We start from the raw sequence: 10,370 nt of genomic DNA, 5'->3' as shown, positions 1-10,370 counted from the left end.
TAGCTGAGTGCTGCCTGCAGGTAAAGTCACCTGGAGAACCATCCAGGGACTTTGTCCTCATAGGATCACTTGTACCTCTCTAGGGTTGCTGTGGCAGCTGCCAGAGTGGCCCAGGCCATGGATGAGGGCCAGGATATGGACGGCAGATGCGGAAATGAGCCCAGAGGCCACAGGGCCCAGCTCTCAGGCTCCCAGTGAAGCCTGGTGAAGCCCAGAGGGTTCCTTCTCTCTCCTGCTTCAGGCTGACAATGTTTGTCAGCCTCTGCTCCCAAACCCTATACCCAGCAACCTCTGCACCCAAGCACGTGTTCTGAAGAATATTCTGGCATTGGGCCCCTGTAGGTGGCCTGCCATGAAGGTGGAAGCCTAGAACGTAGTGACATGGATTCATTATTGGGATGTTCATCCTAAGGAAATGCACTCACAGGCGGCTCTAGACCTTGGGGACTCCAGCCTCGTTCATTTAAGCTCCCACACTGTGCCAGGCCCTATGTGGGTTGCAAGGGGCAGAGAGACGCAGAATGACAGCCGACATGGCACTCCATTGGCACACTGGCACTGTTCTTTTTTTTTTTTTTGAGATGGAGTCTTGCTCTGTCACCCAGACTGGAGTGCAGTGGCATGATGGAGGTGCAACCTCCACCTCATGGGTTCAAGCGATTCTCCTGCCTCAGCCTCCTGAGTAGCTGGGACTACAGGTGCCCACCACCATGTCTGGCTAATTTTTTTGTATTTTTAGTAGAGACAGGGTTTCACCATGTTAGCCAGAACGGTCTCGATCTTCTGACCTCGTGATCCACCCAAAGTGCTGGGATTACAGGCGTGAGCCACAGAGCCTGGCACGCTGGCACTGTTCTCTGTGCCCTACCTGTATTTCCTCATTTCCTCCTCAACCAGCTCCAGGGGGAGGTATCACAGCCAAGGAATGGAGGCCTGGGGATGTTAAATGCCATGGCTCGGGCAGCACCCGTCCTCATGAAGCCACCTTATCAGGTAGGGAGGCGGACGGATGGCCCTCGTCATTTACCCTCCAGTGTGGCAACTGAGGCAGTGTACGCATTAGTCATGATTAAGACCCTGCCCCTTCCCAGAGGGAGGTGGCAAGTGCTGTCACACAAGGTCTGTCCGATGTTGATCAAGGCTGCCCAGTGACCTTTGGCCTGTGTCTGAAAGAAGGCACAGGAATCTTTCTCCTGGACCAGATGGAGAACATTCCCAGCAAATCTGGAGAGACAGACTGGAGTTGGGAGAACAGGAGGGTGTCAGGAGAGAGGAAACATCTCCTGTGGAGATTTCTTCTCCTTCCCTTCCTGCTCCCTCTTGGCGGAAGCTAAGGGCCAGGGCACTAAAGGGTCCCCTGTTGAAACTCTAACGTTCTAGTTCCCCTTTCCCTGGGCTGTTCACAGTGTCCAGGGCCTGTCAGCTCAACTTCCATCACCTCGGCAGTCCCTGAGGCGCTTGAAAGGGATACTGGTCACATCAGAAAACACCTCCTGATCTTCCCTCCTCACCTCTCTTAAATATCTGTGATTCAGCCTCCTCATTGGTAAACTGAGGTCCACAATGTGTGTTCTTCATCAACTCCGGGCTGTGGTGGAGATGAGAACCTGCGTGTGACTACTCTTGGAAAGTTGGAGTAAGGGCACCCAGAAGGAACGACGATGACTCCTCAGTGCCTCCTTGTGACTGCGGGTGGGCTATGGACCCTTCCAGACTGACAGCTTCACTCTCAAATGCAGGACCCAGAATCCAACACCGCCACCATCACAGCTATTTCCCTGGCAGTATTCTCAACACTGCAGTCACAGTGATAGTCCAAAGTGTAGGTCTGATCATGCCACTCTTCTGTGAAAAGCCCTGCATGGCTGCTCCATGTCACCAGAGTAAAAGCTAAAGTCTTTTTTTTTCTTTTTCTTTCTTTCTTTTTTTTTTTGAGACGGAGTCTCGCTCTGTTGTCCAGGCTGTAGTGCAGTGGCGTGATCTCAGCTCACTGTAAGCTCCGCCTCCCGGGTTCACGCCATTCTCCTGCCTCAGCCTCCCGAGTAGCTGGGACTACAGGCACCCGCCACCACGCCCGGCTAATTTTTAAAAATATTTTTAGTAGAGATGGGGTTTCACCATGTTAGCCAGGATGGTCTCAATATCCTGACCTCGTGATCCACTCGCCGTGGCTTCCCTAAGTGCTGGGATTACAGGTGTGAGCCACCGCGCCTGGCCAAAAGCCAAAGTCTTATAATGGCCCACCAGGCACTACACAGAACTCCCCCCAACCTCTCAGAGCTCATCTCCTGCCTCGGCCCCTCTCCCTCACTCCACCCAGCCCCTCTGGCCTCTGCCATTTCTCCATCCCACCCAATGTGGTCTAACCCCAGAAACTTCGCACTTGTGGTGTTCTCTGCCTGGGATACCCCTCCCCCAGAGATATCCTCATGGCTTCCTCTTACTTTCTTCAAGTCCAGTGCCACCTCCGTGAGGCCATCCCTGACTGCCCCATTTTAAATGGCAACACTTGCTCAGGCTGAAGTGCGTTCACTGCTCACTGCAGCCTCCACCTTCTGGGCTCAAGCAATCATCCTGCCTCAGCCTCCTGAGTAGCTGGGATTATAGGCATGAGCCACCTGCCTGTCCCAACTCTTTATGTTCCTCACTGGACCCTTCTCTGTTTCTTCAAATAGCGATTTTTACAGTCTAGTTTACTACTTTATTTTGCTTATTTTTCCCCCAAACTGGAATGTAAGCTCTCTCAAGGTAGGAATTTTGTCTTTTTAGTTCACAATTCTATCTCTGGCACCTAAAACAGCACCCAGCACATAGTAGGTGATCACTAGACAGTTAATTCACTGAAAGAACACAGAGGGACACCTCCCTAGCTCTCAGTCTACGTGGCCAAGACAGGAGGCACCACCAGTGACTGTGCCTTCCCCTCACGGGGTCCAAGAGCTGGTGTGTGAGAGTGGCAGCCCCTGCCTGGCTCCGCTCAGCCATCTAGGGCACCCCTGGCAGGTGCTGTGCCTTGCCTGGGATGGAGGAGTCTGTCCACCTCTGGCTGGGTAGGAGCTAAGGCTGCGGGGCAGAGGGGCACCTGCTAAGGGGCACAGGCCAACCGGGCCCCAGGGAACCGCTGGCCACGTGAGATGGCAGGACAAACTCGGGCAGGCCTCCCCCGACTCCTCACACCCGGCTCACTGGTCCCGCCAGGCGGTGATCTTCCCCAGGGTCACTGCCCTTTCTTGGCCCTACTCCTGGGGGTCCAACCCGCTCCCAGGCTGTCGCTGGCTCCCTCCCAATCCTCTTCCTCCCCTTCATCATTCCCAGACCCCTACCCCACCAGACCCCTCACCCGCCCTTGGTCAGATCTCTCTCCTACCCCGCTCCCCCACCCCCATCCCCACTTCCCCTCGGTCTCCACCCCGCCCCAGACACCCCCAGTCCCTCCCCCTGTCCTCCATGCCCACCCCGCCTTTCCTCCCTGGGGCCCCTGTCTCCCGCCCTAGCCCCCGCCCCTGCCCCCCGCCCTAGTCCCCGCCCCTGCCCCAGTCCCGGCTCCGGCCCCGGCCAGTGCTGCGGCTCCGGCCCTGGCCGGCAGGGGCCGCTCATCGCGGCGCCCGGGGCCCCGCCGCGCCCGCCGCCGCCGCCCGCCTCCCCGCCCCTTCCCCAGCCGGCGCTCCCGTTACGCCGCGGAGCCGGGAGCCGGAGCCCGAGCCCGCGGCGGCGGCGGGAGGCGGCGAGGGGGCGCCGCGGCGGCGGCGGTGGGGCCTGCGGGGCGGGCGGCCTGGCCCGGCCAGGCCGCGATGGCGACCAAGAAGGCAGGCTCGCGGCTGGAAACGGAGATCGAGCGCTGCCGCTCCGAATGCCAGTGGGAGCGGATCCCTGAGCTCGTCAAGCAGCTGTCGGCCAAGCTCATCGCCAACGGTACGCGCCGGGCGCGCCGGCCTGGGCTGCGGGGGGCGCCGAGGCCTCCGCGGGAACCGGCCCCCGAGGCGCGGCCGGGCGCGGGGCGCGGGCAGGGGCGCGGCCGGGCCGCGAGGGAGCTGCGGCCCAGGGGATGTGCGCGGGGCCGGGGCCTGGGGGAGCCCGGGTGCCCCGGAGTCACGCGGTGTGGGGGCCCGGGGGGCGCCAGGGGCTGTCCCGGCGTCTGGGGTTCAAGCGTGCAGGGCGGGCTTCTGCGGAGTCTGGGGTGTCCGGGGGTCTCAGCGAGCCCGCTGCTCCACCGGGACCACAGGAGGTCAGGGGCCGGCCTGGGGCTTCTAAGAAGTTGGAGGTGATGGGGTGAGGGGGGGTCCCTCAGGACATGGGTGAAGTCCACAGTGTGTGTATGGTGTGCTCAGGGAATCAGGATGTGTTTATGGGGTCTTGAGAATGGGATGTTGTACATAGACCCCTGGGGAATCTGGTTTGTAAACATATGGTGTTTAAGGGGTTCTGGGTGGAAGCGCAGACTCGAGGTGTGTGTGTGGGGTGGTGGTAGAAAGCAGGCTGGGATGTGCGTCCTGGCGTTTGGAGAAGTAGCATCAAGGCTGCCGACCTAGAGAGGTCAGGGCTGGGAATAGAGGAGAAATAGAGTCAGGGGGACCTGGAGGGAGAATATTGTGGAGCGAGATGGGAATGTGGTTGAAGAATGTCGGGAGATGGAGTTGGGTGGGTGAGGGGTTGGTGCCTGGGCCAGAAGGGGGTTTGAGGCAGCCTCTGAGTAGGAGCCTGGTGCCTGGAGTTGGTTCATGACCCCTTTAACTGGATTGGTTCTTGTACCCAATCAAATAAAATTGCATCCAGAATCCCATTCCAGTGCACAGCTCCACGTGGCCTTATTTGTTTTGGAAGCGAGTATCTTTAATATTTGCTTGTCTTTTAGTACCCGCCTAAAGCGCACGCACCAGCACACGGTGGCCAGAGGGTAGAGGGTTTGTCTCATTTCATCCTGGGCTTCCCCAGGCCGAGTGAGCACGTTTGCTGAACAAATGAATGAAAGAGTGAATGAATGGATGGCCGCGCTGCTCTAAGAAAGGACATCTGCACTATTTTCAACCTTCTCACTTCTGACTACCCAGAAAGGAGAGGGATGTCACGTGTACTCCTGGAGGGTAGTTTATGTTTGTGTCCTATGGTATTAGTGCCTGGAAATTAGAACTTGGTTTGGAGCACTCTCAATGATGGGTGCATGCTGTGGGCAGGTACCTTCTGGGTGAACGCAGGTGCCATGGTGTGTCAGGGGCATGGAGATAGCACCGACCCTACCCGGGCTCTGCTTGGTGGAAAATATGGACTCTTCTCAGTTATGTTAGCCTTTGAGGAGATGGTGTTCAGTGCCCTGGGCCCCAGAGGCAGCTTGCCCTTGCCCTTCGTGTCGGGCTCACCTGCTTCTCCGCTTACCTGCAGCATTTTCTCTTTTCCTCTCGGAGTTGCACAGTCCTGGGTCTACTTTGTGGCTTCCCAGCTGTGTAGGCATAATGACAACTTCTGTGCAGGTTGATGTTAGGATTAAATGGGTTTATTTGTGAGCCTCCTGGTCTTTTTTCTTCTGAATCCACTTGTTTCCTGCTGTCTTTGCTTATTCATTCACCCAATATTTGCGTGCCCACCTGTGCCAGTCACAGAACAGTGGTGAACAGCACTGACCAAGCCCCTGCCCTCATGCCCTCACCCTGCTCTCAGGAGGCAGGTGATAAGCAAATATGGAAATAAATAAACAGCACAGCTTCAGATAGTGAGAAGTGATTGAAACAAAACAGAGGAGTTAATGCGATTGAGAATGACAGGCAGGTGAAGGGGGACTCAAGCTATGGTGGTCCCTGGAATGAGAGGGTAGATGAGTGTTTGGTGGCCTGGGCCCTTCATATTCACCTTCATGGCCCCCGAAAGGCTTAGCTCTCTTCCCAGCGGCTGCTCCTGATGGCCTAAGATGCAGTCATGAGTGGGGCTTGGGGAGTGGGGTTTGCGGGGGCACTGTGGTCCATGGGTCTGTGTGCAAGTTTAGTTTGGGGAAACTCACGGGAGACAGATTTTTGTCCTAGAGACTCACATGGTGAGTGGTAGCCATTGATGGCAAAAAGTTACCCAGACTTGAAAAGATCAGACAGAACGAGTGCTCAGGAAAATAAAACGATGAAGCCAAGAAAAAGATGAAACCAAAGTAGAATGATTGTGGCTCTCCTTTGGTGTTTGCAAGAGGGGCCTTCCCTCCCTTTGACTGGTGAGGCTTTCCCACTCTCGGGCTGGTAGAGGGACTTCTTCCTGGCTTTTGGGGCACTGGCTCCCCCATAGATTCTCGGGTGCATGAACACAAGTTCTGGGCAGATTTTGCAAAATCCTGAAGTTAAAGCATCTTCTGCTTAGAATAAGGAAAGCAAGTGAATGTCATGTTTGTCACACTAAGACAGTTACCTTGAAAACAACCACAGGCAAGAAAAAAAAAAAAGAAAAAAAGAGTACAGTGTTTGGAGCCAGCCAGACAGGGGCCTGATTCTTGTGACCTTGGCCACTTCTTGACTTGGTGACATTGGTCAAATCACTTAACCACCCTGAGCCTCAGTTTTCTCATTTTAGAATGGGATTTAAATGACTTACCTTGCAGGGGTTGTTATGAGGGTTAAAGTAGCTAATGTCTCTCAGGGCCAGCCACTCATTCCTTCCTTCCTTCCACAAAGATTGAGTACCTGCTCTGTGCTAGCTACTGTTTTAGGCACTGGAAATACACCAGTAAACAAAACAGACAAAAATGGCAAAAATCTCAGCCCTTATGAAACTCACATCCCAGTAGGGAAGGGGCAGGGAGACAGATAATCAATATAATCATTAGGTAAAGTTTACAGGGTGTCAGATGGTGGTCAGTGCTATCAAAGAGAAAAAGGGGAAGGGGAATAGGTGCTTTGGAGTGGACTGGGAGTGGGGGATGCAGGAACTACTAGTTTAAATAGGGTGGCCCTGAAAGGTGTCCCCAAGAAGGCAGCATCCGAGATGAGACCTAAGGAGGTGGAGAAGCATGTTCTAGGGAGGGAACTTCATGGATAGAAAGTGGTGGGGCCTGGTAGGCCGAGGGTAAGGCTTTGGCTTTCCTGTCAGACAGGGCCATGGGAGAGTTCTGAGCAGAGGAATCCCTCCTTCCCAAAGCTCCCACTTGTAGTGGGCTTCCCCACCCAGCAGCATTAGCTCCTTACGGGAAGGAAGCGCGGCAGCCCCTCCCCGTTAAGGACTCTAAATAGTGGACACTTTCAGACTGTACTGCCCCAGCCTGGCTCCTTTGAGATGAATTGGTTTAGACATTTTGCCAAGAGGTGGATAAGGAAGAAAAGGACAAATGCCAAGTTGAAAAGTGAACCCAGAAGTCTGTCTTCTTCCTCGTACCCTACTGTAGTCACCATTTTCATTGCACCATCTCAAAAAACCCAAATGTGGTGGTAGCTACCTGTGCGCCAGGCCCGGGTGAGTCCCAGCGAGAGAATGGTCACCTAAGTTAAGGGTGGGGGTAGGAGACAGTCCCCGGAAGCTTAGGCCCTCGTGGGCTGAAGTGTTGTCCGGGGATGAGCGGCAGGGGCACCACCGGGAACCTGTGAGAAATGCGGATTCTTGGACCGGCTTCAGATGTGTGGGGTTAGAATCCACATCTCAGCAAGGCGTCCAGGGGTTTGGGGCACTCAGAGAAGCCTGAGGTGCCCGGGCTTGGAGCTGAGGCAGCAGCCTGAGCGCTCAGGGATAAAGACAGAGCTGCACACCGGCTTCATGTGGGCTCACAGGTCAGTCCTGGTCTCTGGGAGGACAGGCCCAGCTGTCCTCTCCCTCCAGAATGTCACCCTCCAGCCTCCCAATGATGAGGTCACCACTGTGTGTGAAAGTGCAGTGACCTGGCACCGGGGCTAAAATTTGGACCTTACCTGTAGTGGCTAGGTGATCTCCAGCCAGGTTCTTAGCCTCTCGGAGCCTGCCTTTCCTCCCTGCTCAGCCAGCTGAGAGTGCCCACTCTCAGGGCCCCTGTGAGGATTCAGTGGGATGGTACCTGTCAGCCAGGGCACATGGTCATAATGGGGTTGGTTCCCTGCAGCTGACCCCATGTGACCCTGGGCAAGGTAGGCCAGGTCCCAGCTGTCAGCCTGGCAGGGAAAAAAGAGAGCGGGGGACCAAGAAATGACACAGTTGAGCTAGTGCCCGGTCAAGACTCCCGCCTATTGCAATGACACAAACAGGTACATTGGAGGTCTGTGACCGTCCTGACGGACGGCCGCTCCCTTTTCTGAGGCAGTGTGGCTTCCCTTCTTCCCCAGCCTGTTAATCTTCTTAGGCAAGCTCAGCGACTGAGTTCACTTAGAAAGATTAGGCCCCAAATGGTAGCTTCTCCCTTAGGAGATCATTGCCTGTCGGATCCTGTAAGATTTTGAGACATTTTAATTACCTCGTGGTGACGGGTAGGTAGGGAAATGGTGCCTGAAACAAAGAGTATTTCTGGGGCATAGTTTGGTAAGCAAATGTATTCAGACCATGAAGAGGATGTGGAGATCTGTGTTGTTTTAAGCGTGGGCATCTACAGCGACGTGGCTTCCCCTTGGTGGAGGGTGCAGGGTGCTGGGCTCCTAGACGCCACCTGGTCATGCACACCCTCCTGTGAAGGAGAGGAGTCAGGGTGGACTGTGGTTCTCCCTGGCTGGCCTGAGGGTCTTCTCTGGAAACAGGACTGAGGTTTAACTGAGAGTGTCTGCTGTGGGGTGAGGCGGCCCCTGTTGTTTAGAGGTGGACCAGTGAGACCAGGTATGACCCAGGACATACCTGGGGCATCACAGACTCCTGGGAGCCCAACTGCTCCCAGAAGGTGGGGAAGGACACCAGTGAGACCTCCGATGACCCACTATTTTGGCCTTTCTGGGCCAGTCTTCCTGCTTTCAAACACTCTGTCCTCTTGTCCTCAGAAGACCACACCTTTGTGGCAGACCATATGTCCTGATTTTTGGATTCAGAAGACTCATTTATTTGACAGTGACCGATTGATGGCACTGAGCTAGGATTGGGGCTCGTGGCCACGGTAGTCAGGGCAGAAGGACTTGGATTTTCTTGTGGCTGTGCACAGTGGGGCTGGGGCTGTGCAGCTCGTCCTCAGCCTCATCCATCTGCTTGGTCTGGCCAACCTTTCCAGCATGTCCTCATGTCACCTGCTGCACTGCCTTCATTCCCCTGACTTCCCTCGGCTACTTTGGCCTCCTGGACCCTCCCACACACCTTGCTTATTGTCTGTGCACCTTTGCTCACACTACTTGACTCTGGAATCCTCTCTGCAGATCAAAAGCCTACCCATCTGTCAAGGTCTGGTTCAAGTTCCTCCCAGCTGTCCTTTCATCACAGAAAAGGCTGTTTGCCTTACAGAAGACAATCATACAATGTTAGAACCAGAGAAGACCTTACAGATTATGCTGTGTAGCAGTTTTCAAACTGTGCTGTCAAGGAACCCCTCTGGGAACATGCTTTAGGGCTCTGGTGGTTGGGTGAGCAGGCCTCACTCGCTGGAGCAGTTACACTTTTCCTTAAGGTTTCCTTTGAAGGAAGGGCTAATACACTTTTAAAACGAAGAACTTTGAAACCCATTGATGTAGTCCAACCTCTTATAGATGACAAAACAGTGCCAGAGAGGGAAATGTCTTCCTTAAAGACACCAACCAGCAAGTGGCAGAAGCAAGCAGAGTGGGTAAGAGCCCTGGCTTGGAGTTGGGTTGCTTGATTTCAAAGCGTGGCTCACCTGCTTCCTATGGGGAGTAACCTTCAACTTGCAAAGCCCCCTTTGGTGACACAACATCCAAAACCCTTTTTCGGAAGCCCTTGGGGCCAGATGTATTTCAGAATGCAGAATTTTTTGGAACATGTTATGTATACTGGACATTATGTGACATTCCCAATGGGGTCTGGGGCAGCATTTTGTAATAAAACGGGTCAGTATTTCTGCATCAAAGCATATGAGCAGTCACTGCAAAAGGGAGAAATAGACTATAAATAGCCTCACATGGGTTCAGTTGAGGTTTCTGCCATCCCATAAATGATTAACAACAAAAAACAACTTTTGGTTTTTAGAGAGTCCTGGATTTCAGAAACTGTAGGTAAGGTATTATGAACCTGTAATAATAGTGCCAAACTTATAGGGAGGTTGTAAGGATCAAATGAAGAAGAAACCAAAATACCTAAAAGTACTTCTTAGTGCCTGCATAGAGTGAACCTTCACTAGCTACCAGCTGTTGTCTGTTGCTGGTGGTGGTGGGTGTTATCCACTCCCATCTCCCAGCTCAGGGCTGTTTCCCCCCTCTACTCCACCGATTTTGGCATGTGCCTTGTCTTCTTACCAAATGGTCAGCTTCTAGAGGGCCAATTCTACCTTTCCGGCCCCATAACGTGGAGTTGGG

General features: G+C 54.3%; 1 protein-coding gene and 1 long non-coding RNA gene across 12 annotated transcripts in view; one reads left to right on the top strand and one right to left on the bottom strand.

The window, feature by feature from the left end:
• The first annotated feature begins 3,740 nt into the window (after positions 1-3,740).
• Positions 3,741-10,370, top strand: part of TTC7B (tetratricopeptide repeat domain 7B) — a 297,044-nt gene continuing 290,414 nt past the window's right edge. For 4 of the 11 annotated variants that reach the window (XM_063715697.1, XM_054530406.2, XM_054530404.2 and 1 more), the window contains exon 1: positions 3,742-3,912. In XM_063715697.1, the coding sequence (XP_063571767.1) occupies positions 3,792-3,912 (121 nt within the window). In that variant the 5' untranslated portion in view covers positions 3,742-3,791. Of the gene's footprint in view, positions 3,913-10,370 lie in introns of all 11 variants that reach the window. The other 7 variants (XR_010137010.1, XM_063715700.1, XM_009249395.4 and 4 more) reach the window with 3 other exon arrangements.
• On the bottom strand, positions 4,324-8,029 carry LOC129049817 (uncharacterized). The gene is made up of 3 exons (XR_008513175.2): positions 7,869-8,029; positions 5,371-5,579; positions 4,324-4,540 (listed from the first exon to the last, which is right to left on the bottom strand). It is a non-coding gene; the product is annotated as an uncharacterized LOC129049817 (long non-coding RNA).

Source organism: Pongo abelii, chromosome 15, assembly GCF_028885655.2.
Source record: "Pongo abelii isolate AG06213 chromosome 15, NHGRI_mPonAbe1-v2.0_pri, whole genome shotgun sequence".
Classification (NCBI taxonomy): domain Eukaryota; kingdom Metazoa; phylum Chordata; class Mammalia; order Primates; family Hominidae; genus Pongo; species Pongo abelii.
Note: the sequence above shows the minus strand (reverse complement) of the source record. Positions and strands in the feature narration are given on the sequence as shown.